The following is a 20455-nucleotide window of genomic DNA, read 5'->3' on the forward strand; positions in this document are numbered from 1 at the left end:
AGAAGAATATCACAACAGAGGTCTAGTCTAGCAGTGGGTGTGCATGACCAGGAGCTAAGAGAAGACCACCTAGGAGGCAGTTGGAACAATTCCAGTGTGAATGGGTGAGGATTAATACTGAGGTGATAAAAGTTAACAAAAAAGTGTGTGGAAGAGTATTTAATTTTTTTCTGATCCAGATGACATGTTTTTAAGTATCATGAATTCCTTTTGTGACATAAGAAGTTATTTTTTATACAAAAAGATAGCAAAAATCTCTTCTTTTGATTTCTCAGTGGGAATCCAAAAAACAATTTACTTTTCTTTTTTGTGTTTAATAAAAGATAAGCAGTAGATGGCATTGTTCTATAGAAAAGATTTCTCATTTTTCACTTTAAATCACACGGCATGGAAAATAGGGTAATTAAATATGTTTGAGGATACTTCTACTCCATAGACACATATTTTAGTTTAACATAATTTAGTTTGAGATGCAACTTTTATTTTCATTTTGAAATGATTGAAATATGAAGGATGATATATATGGCATTATATAGAAAGTAATATATTCAGTAGTTAAGGTGATTTATTCTATCAAGGAATTTATGGTTAGTAAGGGAAATAAACATATGTTATTTGACTGTGGTCTTGTGAACGTCTCAGTACATTTGTATTGAAGAAAGCAAAAGAACTGTCATCAGCACATATGAGGGGTAGGGAAGGTCCGTAAAAACTTAGATCCCTGAGAAATGCAAAAGGTGAACAAGTATGATTATGTTCTGTAACCTGTTCCTATTAATTGCATTCCAAAGAGTGTCCTGTGTAATTGTGGTCAGTACATAACCAAAAGCATTCAGAAATGAAAATTTACTTTTTCCCTTTACTTGCTAGTCCCATCAAATGTTTCTTCAAAAAGAGCAATTAAGGACTTCAAAGGAAATAATCTTCCTTAGAGAATATTATGGTTTTATTGTTTTTTTGTCTTGATTATGTCTAATTCTCCATAAGTATATGGTTTAACGTGTTTTGTTATCAGTTGAGTTATAAGCTAAATGATACAGCATTTAAGAAAGCATTAATTTTTAAAAAAACTTTTAAGTCATTGCCTGTAAGATAATAAGACAGTCTTTTTTATTCTTCTACTCTTAAGGGCATACATTTTCTATATTTAAAATTGGGTTTGAGATACCCTTTTGTTTTCACATATTTGGAGATTTTTATAAAGTCATTACTGCTTAAATAGAACTATTAGCGGGGCTCGGTGGCTCAGCCTGTAATCCTGCGCCTTTGGGAGGCTGAGGTGAGTAGATTGCCTGAGCCCGCGGGTTCAAGACCCACCTGGGCAGCGAGACCTCATCTCTACAATAAATCAAAAAATCAGCCGGGCGTGCTAGCGCATGCTTGTAATTCCGGCTACTTGGAAGGCTGAGGCGGAAGGATCGCCAGAGCCCAGCAGGTCGAGGCTGCGGTGGCCGGGAGTGGCCACTGCACTCCAGTCTGGGCGACAGAGTGAGACTCCAACTCAAAAAAAAAAAAAAAAAAAAAATAGAACTATTATAAATACCTGGAGGAATAGAAACTGTAAATTATTTGTTTTTTGGTTACCATAAGGTCTTGTAATTCTAGAGCATAGCAGGCATTCAACGTTAATGGATACATTACTTTATTTCTTTAAGTATTGGTTCAAAACTTACATGCTAAGATTGTTTGCCAGGAAATGTGCAGGAACTGCTAGATAACTGAGAACATTTGCCCCAAAGTACCTCTCCAGTGAGTGTCAGACAAGCCCAAGAAACTGAGGTAACAGAGCTCAGGTTGCTACATGAAGACTGAGAAAAAGTCACTACTTTTAGGAACTCTGACCATGGGACTGAAGAATGATTAGAAGTCTGTAGGGTTGTGGGAGACAATATTAGTAAAAGGTGTCAGGGTGGAAAGCAGGTACTCCCAAGGGCTCCGTGTCCAGGGCAGTGTGAAAAGAGGGAGACTTTGGAACAGGAAGATGTTCTCCAAAGAGAACAGCATCTGGAGACAGGCACAACTCAGAGCTGCCATCTGGCATTACATAGTATAAAAATGTCTTTAATTGTGTAAAAATAAAGCATCTGTGTTTCATGCTACTGCATTTTATCCTTTAACCTAAGCAGGATATAGGCTTAGGTATTAGTTGTTTTTGCCTTTGCAGTATAATTTGACTTGTATATGTATTCTCTTTTACAGTGAAGTTTAGCAACTGCAATGGAAAAAGAAAAGTACAGTATGAAAGCAGCGAGCCAGCAGACTTTAAGGTGGATGAGGATGGCATGGTGTATGCTGTGAGAAGCTTTCCACTCTCTTCTGAGCATGCCAAGTTCCTGATATACGCCCAAGACAAAGAGACTCAGGAGAAGTGGCAAGTGGCCGTAAAATTGAGCCTCAAGCCGACTTTAACTGAGGAGTCAGTGAAGGTATATTGTCCAAATATGGCTTTGGGGCTAATGTTTAAATATCAGATTTATACAGTTTGAACTAAATATGTATTTTGCTTCCCATCACATTAATGGATGGCCAGTCTCTGAATTTTTATCAACTTCAGTTCTTTTAAATAGTATTTCGTTGTGTTTTTAATCTTGTAAGATACGTAGGCTAAATATAGTTTAAGCAGCCAGAAATTGTATTTGAAAGGTTTGTTTATACTGTGAGATTTGTAACTTAATTTAAATTAGAAGTAGTTGTTTGTTTAAATTTCTTAGAAGCTTTACAGGCTGTTAAATATAACCACAAAATAAACAATTCTTTGCAAGATGTCATCAGTCAAATTTATTAGATGAGAAGTACAGATTTACAGTAGTAACAGAAGAGCATTTCTGGCAGTGAGTGTTGGGTTTTGTCTTGCCTCTTAATAATCAAAGTAGGGGGTGTGAATTATTTATACTACCAATATGACTTTTAGGAATGATAAACTCCCTCTGGTGGAAGCTGCTATGAACCAAGTTCAAATAAATGAAGTACATTTTGAACAGAGTACCATTCAATTCAACAAACATTTATTGAGTACTTATTTTGTATAAATCACTATTTTAAGAATTTTAAATAAAATATAGTAACTTAAGTTATGATAATATTTTCTGATTATTCTAGTTTTGAGTTAATTCAAAACGTGCAACAACACACTCATGTATTTGGAAGTCCATAAGTTTATGAGCTATGATTATTATATTTTGTATATTGAAAGATAGAAACATATTCATTTCTGGTATTGTAAATGTGATATACCTACCCATCATCAAATATGAATGAATATAAAAGAAGAAAATATATCATTTTTATTTTATTCCAGTGTTGAGGTTTCATTATGTGAAATTTAATTTGATAATCTATTAACTGTTAAGGGGGCATCATGTCATTTGGGAAATGTGAAGTGAGAAACTGGTAACTAATGGAGTGAAAAGATGTTTTTGTTTTGTTGATTCGCTATGTTCCAGCAAACTAGCTTGGATATTTGCACTGAAGCAGCACAGGATAATGGCTAAAATGTCTACAGATAAAGGGAGAAACAGAAGAAAATGTTGACATCCAGCAGAGATTAATACCTAATGTGCAAAGTGGGTCATCTACAGCATCCATCATGGTTGACATAGGTTTAGAATAATTACAGCATTAATTCTGTGGGATTTAATAGGGTCATAAATATTTGAGACATTCCTTAGCAGTATGTATTAAACTTCTCTTAGAATTCAAATTATATTTTAGCACATCAAGATCTAAATTTAATGTACAGTAGCACATTACCTGAACTGTGGTTTAAACTAATGAGGAATATATAAAAGGATACTATTAAATTTTGCTCAATATTAACTACTATCTAGGAAGGTTTATAGAAACTACAAATAGTTTACACAACTGAGCCATATAATAAGTTGTTTAGAATTCAGTTTCCCCACAGTATAACCCCAAAATTTTATAGTGCTTTCTGTTATTTTAGCAGGGGAACAAGGAAAGGCCTCCAGACTTATTTTTTGTTCATAGTAAAGTGTGATTCCTATGCCTTCAGTTATTCATTAGTATTGATGTACTTTCAGAGATATTTTCCCTAGTACTCAGAAATGTCTGCTGTATTTTTTACACAAAGGAGATACCGGAAATTGAAGAAATAGTGTTCCCAAGGCAAGTCACTAAGCACAATGGCTACCTACAAAGGCAGAAGAGAGATTGGGTCATCCCTCCCATCAACTTACCAGAAAACTCCAGAGGACCTTTTCCTCAAGAGCTTGTCAGGGTAGGGTGGCACAATTTTACCTGTTTCAGTGGCACTTGGAAAATGTATGTTTTAAATATTTCTGGTTTTGTTTTTTTGTTTATGACATGTATCTACTCAAATGTTTTTGATTCTCGTTTTTCTTTGTTATCTCCTGTGTCACTTATGGGTAGAGCTTGGGTAGAACTCTCTGTATGTCTTGGACACTATGGATTATAAAGCTTATTCAGTTTGTGAAGACATAAGCGTTAACACCAACACACATTCCCATCCATACCATTCCCCCCCATCTCTCTCTTTCTCTCTGTCTCTCTGTCTCTCTCTCTCTCTCTCTCTCTCTCTCTCTCTCACACACACACACACACACACACACACGCACACGCACACACACACACGCACACGCACACACACACTCAGACCCTAAGCTTCCCTGTCTGAAAGCTGGGCTCTCTGTGATGATCTTTGCCCTCTACAGATAGCTTCTGGGCCAAAGTAAAAATAAAGGGCAATCGTTGCTAAAAATGCCAGCACCAAGTGCATTTGAGAGTTTTTTAAAGAAAAAAAAATGACCTTTGATACCATTAACAGAATCTCTAGAGCAGTGCAAAACCATAGCTTTCAAATCTGAGTAGTAAGTTGTTTCAGTACTCCAGATGCATACCACCAGATACAGGAAAAAAAAAAATTACAGATATTTTTGCATGTTTCGTAAAATTAACAACCTGTTGTTTATCACCAAAGGCTAGTAAGACAAAATTGTTGTATTCTCATCTATTTAAATGTAAATGTTTCTGTATGTGATTATTTTAGCATTCCAACACATACTTACTAAAAGCTGCTTTAAAAAAAAAAAAGCTGCTTGTTTAATGTTTTATATTCTGTTTTAATGTGTGTTATATTCAATTTATGGATGAACATGACCCCTAAATGTGCTTTCTATCTTTCTACCTTAACAGAGTATGGGAGAGAAAAAAGAAATTTTACCTTAGCTTAAAAAAAACCCTATATTTTATTTGTGGATTAAGTATAAGTAGCTAATACATGAAGATCTCTTATTATTACCTCCAACCAGCATTGTTCAATTGGCCCTTTCTCTCTGCCTGCCTCCCTTTTTCCCCTTCCATAGCCTGTTCCTCCTGTGACTGCTCATACATGGACTAAATTTTCCTGAGAGTAGTTGTATTTGGAGAAGGCAGTGAGCTTATAGTGAGTATAATGTTTGAGCGTATAAAAATATATTTTTAAATTCTTTCTTGTTTGCTTTATTATTAATGAAGAATTTTGGTGTTAGGTGCCACCTTAAAATGGTATAGAAAGTTTTGGTTGCAATGGATAAATAATGCACGTACAGAAATCTGACATCCAGTCTCAACTATAATAATTAGAGTTCCATTTGAGGACATTTACACTATGGTCAGACAATTATTTCTTGTCATAACTGGTACAAAAAAGGTAAACAATGCTTATTTTCATTAAGTTGGACACCTGTTACTATGTTAAATCGTATTACCTAGAAACTCCCAGGATAGAATGTGATTGTTTTAAAACTGCACACCGATATTTTGACACTTTTCATGCTCCTGGTCAGTGTTCTTTTAGATGTTAATGTTGCCCGCAGTCTTTCTGGTGATAGATGATATCTCTTTTGAAGCCTGTCACCAAGAAGCAAAGAGGAAAAACAGGCACCGAGAGTTACTGTGGTTTTCTGAGAGGAGATGGTATAAGTTTGTAACTGAAAAAGGGCATGAAGTGTGATGTGCCCAGTCTCTGATGATGAGCTCATTCAGTCTTGCGTTTAATGTGATTATTTTTTTGATCCTCAGATCAGGTCCGATAGAGATAAAAACCTTTCACTGCGGTACAGCGTAACTGGGCCAGGAGCTGACCAGCCTCCAACTGGTATCTTCATTATCAACCCCATCTCAGGTCAGCTGTCAGTGACAAAGCCTCTGGATCGCGAGCTGATAGCCCGATTTCATGTAAGATTCCAACCAACTGATAATTCTATGTATTGATATTCTGAATGTCTGCAGAGTTCACCATTGTCTCATATCAGTCAAAAAACCTTGATACTGAGAGTTTTCGGAAGTGCCTTTGCAGCCTTTTGGGTTATTTGAGTAATTTTATTGTTTTTATAGAATTGATGAAGGCTCTTAATTTAAAAAAAAATACGTAGTGCCCAAAAAAGAACAAAAAGGAAAATGAAATTGCCTTCAGATCTGTGGCTTAGAACTTATAAGAACAAACATGTGGATAGTGTCCAAAATGTTGCTTGTAAAGTATGTAGAGGTCACAACATGGTTAGTGGATGCATAGTATTCCTCCCTATTCTTGTCTTACATTGTATTTTCTTTGGGGCTGTTTGTCTTTTTCTCTTACTATTATTAAGAACCTTTTTATCTATTAGGCATGTTAGTGAATGGTGTATTCACTTTTTGTTGTTTGTTTCTAAACACTGTGTATAAATTTGCCATAGTAGAAGTTCGTACTATAAAATTCACTTTTTAAAATTTTGTCATACATTCTGGCTTTTCAGACACGCTGACAAAGGCCTTCCCTACCCCAAGATGCCAGTCTCCCTAATTTTATCTGTTCTATTTACTTTTTTGCGCTTAAATTTTTAACCTCTGTGGAGTTATAATAAAAGGAGAGACAAAGACCCACTTTGTTTTTCCTTAATGACTAGCCAGTTGTCCCAGCAGCAAGTATTGAATTAAATTCATCATCGACAAATAGTCATTAAAACTCTTATCCCATGCTTGTGTGTGATTGTTTTGAGATTCTTATTTTGCCCGCTGATATGTCTGTTGGATTCTTGCACTTGTACCAACTTTTAAAATTATTAACCTTTTAAAATTTCTATAGGCTGGGCTCGGTGGCTCAGCCTGTAATCCCAGCACTTTGGGAGGCCAAGGAAAGTGGATTGCCTGAGCCTGGGTTCAAGACCAGCCTGGGCAACTTGGCGAGACCTTGTCTCTACAATTAATCAAAAATTGGCTGGGCGTGGTAGCGCACACCTATAGTTCTGGCTACTTGGAAGGCTGAGGCGGAAGGATTGCCTTAGCCCAGCAGATCGATGCAACAGAGTGAGATTCCAACTAAAAAAAAAAAAAAAAAATTCAATAGTCTTCCTTAGATCTAAGCAGATATATATACATATAAGCATATGAGAATTTTAAACTATTTTAAGCACTGAGTATTAGTCAAGGCTCTTTCCTTCCAAAGACTTTGATTGCTTCATCATCACATTCTTTTAAAACCTTTAAAGGAATCATTTATTCTAATGCTTTTTATATTGTTCTAAAACATAGAAAAGTAAAATTTTCAAACCTTTCATAAGGACAACCTATCATTAATAGAGAAACTTGGTAAAGATAGCATACAATAGACCAGTCTCTACTTAGACTAGTACCTAATTTATTTAAGAATACAAATAATATCAATCCCCAAACACTTAGAATCTTTTTCTATTTTATTTCATACTATTTGAATTCTTGTGGTCAAACCTCAGGAAGTAAGTATATTTAAGTGAATTTGGGGGTAAATAATTGTTCTCTAAATGCTTGCTACTTGCACATTAAAAGAGTAATACCTATAACAAAATAGAATTAATTGTAGAATTGAAAGTATTATGATTCAATATTAAGATTCAGTATTTTCTATAATTATAAGTATAATTAAGGTTCAGTATTAAGAATCTATTAATATAATATACTATATTAAATAAGTCAATAAAAAAGGATAATCTTTATAGGTGTTAAGAGGCAGTATTAAAATGTATGCTGTTTCATGTGTTTAATAATCTCTAAATAAAAAAAGATATGTTGATGCTTCTTTTAATTTGATAGAGAAAGCCAACAGAAACCAACAGCCAGCAGCAGACTTAACAAGAAAAGCATTCCAGTTAAAAAGAAACAATTCAGTGGAACATTACACAGCCATTGAAAAGAATGAAATGAACCTCAGTGTGCTGGATGAAATGATTTTGAAGATATTCTGCCAAGTGTAGCTGAGTGATTATTTTTTAAAAGAAAAATAAGATTAAATTTCTAGAAGAATACCTAAAAAACAGACCTGGGGATGGATAAAGGAACAGCTATCTTTTTCTTCTTTTTTCTTTTTTTGAGTTGGAGTCTTACTCTGTCACCCAGGTGGAGTGCAGTAGCACACTCATGGCCACCCCAGCATCGACCTGGGTAGCTCCGGCTATCCTTCCACCTCAACTTTCCAAGTAGCCGGAACTACAGGTGTGCACTCCCAGCTAATTTTTGATTAATTGTGCAGACGAGGTCTCGCCAAGTTGCCCGGGCTGGTCTCGAAACCACGGGCTCAGGCAATCCACTCGCCTTGGCCTCCCAAAGTACTGAGATTACAGCCTGAGCCACGGAGCCCAGCCAATAACTATCTTACATACTTTATTTTTAATGTTTATGAGTTACTTTTCCAATTAGGAAAAAAGAAAAGCCCAGTGTCAAAATTTCCTATGTTCACTTATTTCTTTCTAGATGACTTTGCCTCCTTCATCTCGATGACTACCTTGTGCTAGTCCCACAGTTTTAATTACCCAACTTTGTTATCTCCACTGGTTTAGCAAAAGGATTTTGGAGCTGGACAAAACTGATTTGGGATGTGAGTCTTGTCAGCAGAGAGCAGTGACCTTCATAAGTTTCCTAGCCTTTCTGAAGATAAATTTTCTCATCTTCAAATGCTGAGAATTTCTGCTCCACTCTTTTGTATGTAGATTAAAGAATGAAAACCTATTGTGCTCTGAGCACAATGCCTAGCACACAGTAAATGGTGTATCTTCTCTAAGTATATGGACTCAGACTAACTAAAATTTTGATGGGAAGAACAGATTATGTTTTTTAGTTTATTCTTGTTATTTTAGTGCCATTGTGATGATATATTTTATCTTCTCACAGACACAAATCTGTTCAACAGTTTTGTTTTCTAATTACTTTTGCAGTTGAGGGCACATGCTGTAGATATTAATGGAAATCAAGTGGAGAACCCCATTGATATTGTCATCAATGTTATTGATATGAATGATAACAGACCTGAGTTCTTACACCAGGTGTGGAATGGGACTGTTCCCGAGGGTTCAAAACCTGGTAAGTAAGTCTAAAGACGATACTGTGGAGATGACTTGAGGCAGTGTAGTGTAACCGACTTTGTTACACTACAAGCGAGAAGAGGAGAAACCACACAAGCCTTTTTGTGCCATTTTCTCATTCATAATGCTTTAGTGGAAAAGAAGTTAACTTGGGGAAAAATTGGCTGAAGAGAAAAATAGAAAAATATCTTTCCTACGTCCCATAATGATTTTTCCCACCTTTGAAAACAAATGCACTACAGGATTTGATTCTATCCTATAGAATCTGTAGGAACATTTCATTCTGCTTTAGTTGATACAGTCAGTACAGCTTGAAAATGAGCCCCAGAAGACGAGAGGCTTTCTGTTTACGAAGTACAGATTTAACCATATGAGACATGGCAACTACTAAACACAATTGGAAAGCCTTAAAGATACTTGGTGTTCCTCAGACCGGGCAATGAAGTAAAACCAAAAGCAGGGAAGGAGCATGGTGATAGCTGTGCTGGCTGCCCTCTGCAGGGTGGCCCTCATGTCCCCTGCAGCCCTCTCTTCAGCACTCATACTGGAAAGTGCCTTGACCAAGAAACAGCACTTGCCCAAAGTCACTCATCATGGTGAAATGTTGATTGGGTAAGATTTTAGTTTCTTGAACTGAAAACATCGCTGTAGAATGGCCAGGCCACAAAGGCCTATTTAATCTGAAAAACTAATGGACAGGACAGTCAGTAGGTATAAAAGTGGTAAAAGTAAGTGTTTGGCCAACTTTCCTGAGATGATTTGGTATTTAGAGAGATTGATTAGCTATATTGTTTTTGACTTGTAATTTTAAAAGTCTCAATACTTAAAATAGTGCTGCCTAACTTTGTCATCTATACCAGTTTACGTCACTCCCTCATGCAAAAGCCAGTTTATAGATATAACCAACTGTGCCTTAAATGTGTACTTTTTATTGGTCCCACTATACTTTTCTGCATCCTCAGAAAAGACATGGGTGGGGTGGTGGAGCCAGAAGGGCTAAGCTGGAAGTTCAACCATCTGACTCCTTCTAAGTCACATTTTCAGAGCAGTTTTCTTTAGTATTTTAAAATACATTTTAAAATGTTAATAAAATTAAACACATTCTTACTAAAGCACTATCCTTATACAGACATTCCAACGATAAACAAATGGGCTTTTTGGGCTGCAGAAGTTTGTTTGTTTTTTTTTATTGGTCATTATTTTCTTATTTTCTCCATAGTCTCAAGCTTTACCAAAATACTGTTTCACAAAAATTGTTAAAAGCATTAAAGCTGCATTTATTATGCATTTCACCATGAATTTCCACATTCCATAAGTCATCCATAATAAAAGACTCTTGGCAATGGATAGAAGTATAGACATTTCTTGAGTACATGTCCTGTGATTCCTCTAAATTTGAAAACGTACTTGTAGGCAAGATTTGGTAATGTAATGAGTCATGAGTTAGACTGCATTGTGATCAGTATTTCGGTTAAGGTTCTGAAACATACTTTTTTTGTTCTAACAATGTGTTCGTTCCTTCAGCAAATGTTTACAAAGCATGTGCTGTGTGTGCTAGGCCCTGTTCTGACACTGTGTGTACAGTGGTGACAAGCTAGTTCCTGCCCTGTTGGAGCTTAAATTCTAGTATGAAAGAGAAATAAAACAAGCAAATATACAGTGAAGGTTTGGGGGTGGGGGAGGATGTAGGGATAGTACGTCATTAAAAAGGGTGAATTATGTCAAGGGACAAGTTCTGAAAAGAGATTAAATATGACCACGGGATGGTCATACTAATTCTGAACTCAGAGTGTACCATGTAGACAGAACAGACAATGTAAATAGGCTTTAAAGTAGAACTGAGTTTAGGATCCTCAGGAAAAAGATAGGCTATGGACAGAAAATTGTGTCATTCAGTTCTTAAAAGAACACAGAGCAAACCATGCTAAATAGTAACTACTTCTCACTCTGCTTCTAAATTACCATTTTTCTAGCTAGTTTGAACTAATTTGATTCTAAGGCTGTGTAGATTTCTTTTCCAAAATATCTAATAAATTGAAGACCCTAAGTTGGTTACAATGTTCTTTTAATCTCCAAGAAAATAATGAACCACAATGCCAAATCTCTATTCAATGTACCAAAACAGTAATGCATGAAATGCTTCCTCATGACCTGAGGAAATGGAATATGCCTCGTTATGCACACAGCCCACATTCAGAATGTGACTCCAGCATTGGGAGAATTGCACTCAGCATGTCATTTTGGATGTTGCTGCATAACGAAGTAAAATATGACAGAGGGAAGGAATCAACGACCATAAAATACATTTCTAATGCTATCTTACCCATTATTTGCATTTTATATAAATTAAGGTCTGAATCATTTAGTATCATGGAGTGAATTTGTCTTCTATGTTATGGACAAATTAAGTTTTTATAAATATGTACATTGTATAATTTTCCTTTCAAGGATCTGGACTATGTTTTGTATCTTTTGAAATGGGTACCATGCTTATCCATATTTTTAATCGTGTCTAAATGATTAAAAATGGTTGTTTTGAAAACGTGAAAGTAAGACATACCAAAACGGTGAATATGATATCCTTCTGGGGACTCCAAAATGGAGGGTAACCATTCATTCTCCATGTACACTGTCTAGGGACATACGTGATGACCGTAACTGCTATTGATGCTGATGATCCAAATGCCCTCAATGGGATGCTGAGGTACAGAATCCTGTCTCAGGCTCCAAGCACCCCTTCACCCAACATGTTTACAATCAACAACGAGACTGGTGACATTATAACAGTGGCAGCTGGACTTGATCGAGAAGTAAGTCAACCAAAAACTGTATTTGCATTTGCTTTTTTAACTTAAGGTGCACAGTATCACATATGTCACATGCACTTTATCTCCAGATAATAATATATGCACAATATTATTCAACTACTAATATTTTTCATTAAGAGACTTGTACCATTTTCTACAGAACTTCAAATTGGTTAAATGATGTATGCATACTGGATAAATCATTACTAGCCCATGTAATATTTCAGTTGATAATTGACTAAGCTGAGCTAATATTCACTGGTCAGTATCTAATTTTTAAAATTCTTGACATTTCCTCATTTTCCTTCATAGTCAGAGGTTTTCATAAGGAATTAAATTAAAAATCACAGCCAAATAATTCATGCATACACTTAGGGTCATTTTTAGCTCTTGTATTATTAAAAGGCTGCAAATAACATGTATGTGATTGGGTTTTTTGTATCCCTGTTGTGGATAGCCTGATATAGTCCATGGTAGATTATCCTCAATATTAGAGCCGAGCCCCTTAACTCTAAGATTAATTTACTTAACAGATTTGAATAGTAGTAACTGCACGAATTCTACTGACAAACATTTAAAGTTAGAAATACAGGGAAATATATTTCTAGCATAATATTTTGATGAAAAGGCATAAAATGGTAAAGGCTTTGAAATACTAAGTAGTATTGCAGTCTGAGAGAAACAAAGTACTTTGGTTAATTCCAGGTGGGTCCTCTCAGAGTGACAGGCCTCGACCCACCATGCTCCTGTGTCCCTCTGTGTTTTTATTCACGTGATCCCTTCTGCCAGGAATGCCTGGCACCTGTTTCTTGACTTTGGACCTCCTGGTTCTTCGGGTTCAGATTCAAGCCCTGCTTATATTCTTTCCTGAAACCTTTAGTCCTAATGAGACTTGTATGTCCTTTTTCTATTCTGTCCTGACCATTTCCTTACAGATTCTCAAGGTCGTTATTTTGACCGTCTGTAATCATTGTTTGAGTGAATTATCAAAGTGCCAACTCATAGAGATTTGTGCTTTGCAGATTTCTAGCTGAGCCAGCTTTTGCTGCAGTGAGACTTAAGGTTATGTATGCCAAAAGGAAACATTATATCTACTGCAATAAACTATTATTGACAAGGATTTTAAGAGTTGGTGTTTTGACGCTTTATTTGCCCTAGTAGCATTCACTTGAATTGAATTGAAGAAAACATTACTATTGCAATTAATTATATACACAAGATAGTGCTAGAAGCGCTACAATAAGGTAATATGAGCCAATCAAGATTATTTTATTCTGAGCTGAGAGCCTGAGAGCCTTACTTAGGAGTTAGATGAATGCCCATCGCACCATACCTATTAACTTCCAGGCATCAATGACTCTTTTCCTAGGAATGTTTTGCATTGGAGATTATTGAAATGCATTTAGTTTTTGCAGCAGTACTTTTAGTTCAGTAATATTTAGAACATGTATGTCTTTTCACCTGTTCATTATCGTATGAAATACTATTTTTATATGCCAATAAGCTCAGCATGAATGCCATAATTTATTTGAGACTACCAGGTAATTTTTAGTATTCTCTCTTGAGTGCCAGGTTGCTCACATACCGAGTAGATTTAGCTCATTTCCCAATCCTAATATTTCTCTTTCATTCACACTGTCATTGTGAGATACAAAAATGAGACTTCATCCTGGTTTTTTACAGTTATATTCCTATCACATTTAGATTGGCTATTTTATGGCAAGAAAGAGGCAGGGCAAATTAAAGATAGTTTTTACTAAAACAGATGAACCATGTTCAAAAATCAAAGAGACTGTATTTAGTGTAGACGATGAAAGCCTGAAGTGAGACCATAAGCATTGTTAAGTTTATCTTTCTGTAGACAGAAAAGCTATTCACTACCCCTTGATGAAACTAATTCAGAAACAGATTTGAAACTATAGAATCATGGGTTAGATACAGTATGAGAAATAGCTTCTTGACAGTGAAATTATTAAGCACAACAATGAGTTAGTAAGGAAAATTATGGAAAAACCTTCCTTTTCTAAAAGTCATTTAACATAGAAAAAAATGTATCTATCTCAGAGGGCTCATGGTAATTTTTCCTGAAGCCGGGGATAAATTACTTTGACTTTTACAGGCCTTCTGCAGGCTTGAAATTCTTTTATTTCTATTAGAGTTCACAGTTTTCTTTCTGTCAAAAGTAATTTTAGTTGTTGTTCTCTCTGGGTATATGACACCTTTAAGTGATTGAAATCCTGATCATTGAAATGCTTACTGAGATTCAGCTTTTTATTTTTCTTGAATCCACAAGTTTAAAATGATCAATTCTCCAAGTATTTCAAACCAAAAAACCGTATCTACCATATCACTAGTCTTCCGTGTTTATCTCTAACTTCTTGTGACATTACGTGGTGGTAGTGTTGGTAGCTCTTCTTGGCCTTTTCTTCTCTTTCCCAGCCTTTTCACGTTCACCTCTTGCTCTACATATACAGGACTGCTGATGACTCACCCTGCTTCTGCAGTTCTGAATTCTGGTTCTATCTGTTATGGGCTACTAGGCCTTCAGTGCATTTACCTGAAACCTCAGTTCCCATGTCTCTAAATGGGATGATTGCAAGGGTTACCCCACCTGGTGCCATGATGCATGAAGCATTCAGTTCAGTGCCTATCATTTTTCCCATTGCCATTATAAATGGCAACAGCAACATCTCCTGATTGACTTTTACCACCTTTTCTTCTCTTCACAGAAGAAAGATTATATTTCCTGTTTCCCAAGCCTAATAATCCTTTTGTCTGGGTCAGGTCCTCAACTCCTTGTTCCATCCTGAAGGAGTGTTCTCCTGTTTTGGGTGGTGTCTCTAGTCTTCCCTTCTCTAAGGTTCCTTCATAATCTACAAATGTGCTGAGACTCCCTGTGGTAAAATGGCTCTCCACACCTCTAGGACGAAGTCAGAGTTATCTGCTAGGGCATTCCACACCCTCTGTGACTTGGGCCCCAAAGCTGCCTTTAGCCCAACCTCCCAGAATTCCTTGCCCTCCACGGACAAACAAATGATGCCCAACTGCTCTCAGAACCACAATTCCTTATACAGATTTGAAGTTTTCTGTTCTTCTGTTCCTACTTTCTCTGCCCCCAATATTCCTACCCCATCTGTATATAGCAGGCTAAGTAACCCTCACCCTCTGAGAGCCAGTTCTTAACTCCTTTTATCTGGGAACCCACGGTAGTATCTTGACTACTGCTCTTGTATTTAAAAACTATGTTACATATGGATTATATGTAGATTTCTATTCTCAATGTCTAGGGGGCAGATGTTCCTCATCTTTTTACCCTGAACATGAGCCCTGAAGAAATATTCAAATTATTAGACTTTGTTCTTCAGATTAACAACACCAGAACCCTCCAAAGGGCAACCCCTACTTACCGCTCAGCAGTTACTCCTTCCTCATCCATGGGGAATCTGGCTTTCTGCCTGCCTCCCCACCTCAAGAAGTGCACATGCTGCAATGGCATGGCCTACTGACTTTCTTGGAGGGCACTTGCATAGCGGAAGATGATTTTTACACAGGTTAATGATACAGATTTTCGACTCAGAGAGACCTGGATTCAGGTCTTGTCTCTGCCACTTTCGGCCGTGTAACCATGGCAAACTTTCCTACCTTCCTGAGCCTCAGTGTCCTTACTGGGGATTAAAAACTCCACCTGCCTTATAGAATCATTGTGAGGACTAAATGAGATGATGTATAGTGCTGATCACTGTGCCTGCCTCAATCTCAATAAAAATTATTGCTTCTCTTTTAAAATTTATTTTCAAAGGCCTTAGTGTCAACACAAAGGAAGCATAAAAAAAATAAAAATAAAAAACTTTAGACTAACAGTTTACAAGGTAGATACAAGACCCATTTTACAGATAAAAGACCTGAGGCTTAGCAGTTAAATATGCTAGCAGGGTCACAAACTTTTACTTTCCTCCTAAGTTCTGGTGACATTATTACTCAACTCTCCATCCCCTAGCCTAGTCTATCCAAAAGTAAATCTGTCCTCTTCTCCTAAAACTGATTAATGATGAATTTCCTATTTGATGTGACTGGTACCTTCTCCCCGGTCTCCCAAGGTTGTAGGTCTAACGGCCTTTACTGTACACTGCTATCCATCTATCCCGAGTTGTTTAGTCATCAACTTCTTCTGTGTTTACCCCTAAAACACCTCTTGTATTCATTCCTCCATCCAGGCTTCGAGGACTAGTTGGGGTGCCCCTGGTAAAGTCTCCTTGTGTAACTTCTTCCTACCCTTTCTACTGTGGCATTGGAACATTCGGTCTTTGGTCTATTCTGCTCTGTCACTATCATTTAACAAAGACAAGGTCATTCTGGCTTTGTTCACTATTTTATCCAAGTAAATAGTACATTGCCCTGCATCTAGTCAACATCAGTAAATATTTGTCAAATGAATGACTGGATGTTCTCACCTCCTCACTTACTGGTATCAGTCTAGTTCAGTGTTTCAAAAGCGTGTTCTACATGTATAGAGATTTTAACTGGTACTTGCAGAGAAGCCGCTAGGACAGCAAGAGAGCACAGTATTTTAGATGTTACTCCATCAGCTAGAGGCTGCCAGATTCCAAGAATTGCATTGTGTTTATTTTTCACAGTATATTTATGACAAGTGATACTAGTTTTCCACTTATGGTACTTTTACCATAAATTAATTTATGCTTTAAAAAGGCAAGTTTATGTCAAGATAAATAGGAAATGACTCATGGTATAGAAATATGAGGATATGGCAGAATTGGGAAGATTGTGTATGAATCACTGTGGTTTGAGAAATAGTGAGCTAGTATGTGCTCCCAATATGTGTTTTAATATATAAATTTTGATTTATAATAAGTAAATTATAGCTACCCATGAAAATAAGAATGTTTTTCCTAACCTGAGATGATTTTTATAAGGCAATACAAGGCCCAAGATCTCTCATCCATTTATTCATCCAGCCAGAAAGTCAAAAGCATTTATTACTTTCTTACTCTGAGTCAGGCCTTATGCTGTAGACTGGAGACACAAACATGAATAAAGCAAGGGCTTTGGGGACAGGTGTGTGGGTGTGTGTGTGCGTGTGTGCATGCAAATGCACGTGCACAGTGGGAGCAAAGACAAATGACCAATAACAGCCGTAAAAACTATAAACAGTGACAGAGGTGTGTCATGAGGGCTCAGTTCTGAGGCTGAAAACCACTATGTCTAAGACTTTCAGAAGTCATCTCTGAGGTGACTGAAGTTGCATGTCTGCAAGCCTCAGAATAAAAGGAAGGGTGTTCTAGGCAAGGGTTTCCCAGCCACAACACTACTGACTCTTTGGGCTAGATAATTCTTTGTTGTAGGGACTTGTCTTGTGCATCATAGGATGGTCAATGGTATCTCTGGCCTCTACTCATTAGATGTCAGTAGCACTCCCTAGTTGTGACAACCAAAAATGGCTCCTCATGGGACAGAATCACATCAGTTGAGAGCCAGAGGGAAATCCCAAATGCAATGGCATAGGGTCATGGCAGGGCATTTGAAGATGAGTACAAAAAAGTTCCAGGTGTGGAATAAGTGGAAGAGGATAACTTTGTTAAAATAGATGAGTCACAGAGAGGAAAGGATTGATAGCAAGTAGAGAGTTGAGATTTTATCCCATCTAAAACAGCATAAGAAGAGGAACTTTCAAGCAGAATCCCCTTGATCAAGTGACGGACTATGAGAATGGGAAGTCAAATTCATATAGACTCTAAATGTCAGTCATTCAGACCAGATACCCCATGATGAAATTAGGCAAGAAGTCCTAAATAGTTCACGTGTCTGAAAATATAGACTGTCAAGGCTTTCTTACTAAATGTAAGAACGTTTTACAATCAGGCATTTGAAAGTGGAGATTATATTATTTCTGAAGTAGACTCTTTTACTGGAAGAGATATCATATTTTAGAAATAACAAATGTTCTTTTGTGATTTAAAAATTTCATGACTAACTTGAAGCAATAGGAAATCTCAGTTATTAGCCTGATCCTAATATTGCAGCTCAGTAAAAAATAATATGTATTATATGATCTTAGAGATTTTTGTAGAATAGACATTAGGAAAGAACTATATCTACATATAATATCTATGTGAGCGTGTGAGCTTTTTATCCTCCTAAAAAAATAAACTCAATTTTTTTCCATTTTTTGAGAATATTTATCTGTTTCTGCAAATAACAAGTAACAAAAATGGCATTTCAAAAGCCATAACAAATTTTTATTTTCTTGGTTTTCCTCTGGGAGGATGAACTGAATGGCCTGCAAAATTCTCTCACTAATGATAAGAGCATCAAGCCAAAGGGACACTCTTAACTAGGAAAGAAAACCACTGAGAAATATTGTAGCCTATGTTAGCATTATAGTGAGATTTTATGGGATGAGAAAAATTGAAGTGATGCCACCAAAATTATTTCTTTGTGGATTTTTTTAATTCAAAAAAGTGTGGCATTTTCTCTTTTAGGAAGGAAAAAAAATAACTAACATACAGAATTGCTAGAGATTGGCATTTGGGTGGACAGAGACTTAAAATCTAATGTGGGAGGTGTGGCTTTCCCTCCTACTCCTTTCATTTCTGTGCCCCTCCCTCTGACATCTAAATCAAAAGCTACAATTTGTGTCTGTTCTACCCAAGCTCCAGAAATCCCTTAAGAATGGCCATTCATAATGATAGCTATATTTAGAATCAGGGAAAACTGCACTCTGCAGTGACAGTTCTTTTTTGTGTGAAGTGAATTTTGTTGTTCATAATGTTTTAACATTTATGAAAATGGCCTATATTTTTTATCTATGCCAATTGCCACAGAGATTTCAGAGGTTTTAGATACTGTTTTTAGTTAGATTTTCTTAATATAAAACTTTGTCAGCAAGTGTCTGACTTCTCAGACTATCTCAACATTTTCTCTCAGATACAATATAGCTTAATTTGACTCTCTTTTAAAACAGTCAACCTGGAATTTGAAACTATCCGATGCCTCTGATAATCATCTACATGTAAATGTATCCTTATCTGTATCTATTAGAGGTCTGTGCTCAAAGCAGTAGATGCAATGAGTGTTACACCCAGTTAGGAATATATTGAATATGCAATTACTAAATACCTACTGTGTTCCAGGACTAAAGATATATATATACTCTTTAATTAGTATTTGACTTTGTTTAAGAATACCATATATCTCTTCTATATAATTTTGAATAGGATATACAAGTAGGAGTTGGAAGAATATATTGTCTACCTTGTTAAAATAGAAAGAATATATATAAGAATATATCAAATGAAAGCCTACATACTTTGTGAATTACATATGTTTTCTTCTCCTTTTCTTGAGATTCTTCATTGTTAGTATTCTAAAGTGGATAGAAATTAACATTTGAGAAAGTAAATAGGAAGCAAATGATTTGAGTGCTTGATCACAATCTCCTGAAGTGAAGAAAGGGAAAAGGTTGAAACCAGATGGAGGTTTCAGCTTAACTGTGAATTTCACACATCTGCAGTGCGTTCCTTTCTGCCAGGAGAGGTGGATATACACAGTTAAATCTCTCCAGACAAGGAACAGACCTGCGCTTCATAAGTTAAAGTAAACTCCACTTGGGAAATTTTAAGTCATGTTAATCAGAATGAATGATGCTGTGTTCTCTGTGTGTAGTAAAGAGTCATTTACAGAACAACTGTTATGTCTTCTTCAGGAATTAGTTTCATTTAAGTTGTTGTCTTTATGCCTTTTTAGAAAGTGCAACAGTATACGTTAATAATTCAAGCGACAGACATGGAAGGAAATCCCACATATGGCCTTTCCAACACAGCCACGGCCGTCATCACGGTGACAGATGTCAATGACAATCCTCCAGAGTTTACTGCCATGACGGTAAGCACAACCTGTCACTCACACGACTTTGGGTCTGTGGTCCCTTACTGAGAAGTTTTGTCATGAATAATAAATGTGTTAAATAGAAGTGAAACTCATTTCACCTAATAGTAGAATGGCTACTGACTCAGACGTTTCTGTCACCAGGGCTTTAAATAAGGCATCCAAGTAATTTGTTTTCTCACAGTCTCCAAGTCCACAGTGAAAGTTGTTAAAATATGCTACCTGGAAAAATGTCCTAAAAAGACTTTTTACTGTTATAACAAAATACTTATAAATATTTTTAGGTGCATGAACTACTTGACTGATTTATGCTACTTGTCAGCATGTAATTATCTGTATCTGGAATATTATTTCCTACAGACAAATCTTTTTCCCTGGCCCCACATTAATTAAATCCTAGATATTCACAAATGGGTG

The 20455-nt window shown here is 36.4% G+C and overlaps 1 protein-coding gene across 3 annotated transcripts in view; it reads left to right on the top strand.

Annotated features, from left to right (window-relative positions):
* The window catches only part of CDH2 (cadherin 2), a 208472-nt gene that overhangs the window by 146364 nt on the left and 41653 nt on the right, over positions 1–20455 (top strand). For 2 of the 3 annotated variants that reach the window (XM_021719311.1, XM_021719312.1), the window contains 6 exons: positions 2200–2426; positions 4091–4237; positions 6040–6195; positions 9183–9327; positions 11967–12139; positions 19898–20035. In XM_021719311.1, coding sequence (XP_021574986.1) covers positions 2200–2426; positions 4091–4237; positions 6040–6195; positions 9183–9327; positions 11967–12139; positions 19898–20035 — 986 coding nt within the window. The remainder of the gene's footprint in view (positions 1–2199; positions 2427–4090; positions 4238–6039; positions 6196–9182; positions 9328–11966; positions 12140–19897; positions 20036–20455) is intronic. The other variant, XM_021719313.1, reaches the window with a different exon arrangement.

Source organism: Carlito syrichta, unplaced genomic scaffold (genome assembly GCF_000164805.1).
Source record: "Carlito syrichta isolate Samal-C Ts95f unplaced genomic scaffold, Tarsius_syrichta-2.0.1 Scaffold314393, whole genome shotgun sequence".
Classification (NCBI taxonomy): domain Eukaryota; kingdom Metazoa; phylum Chordata; class Mammalia; order Primates; family Tarsiidae; genus Carlito; species Carlito syrichta.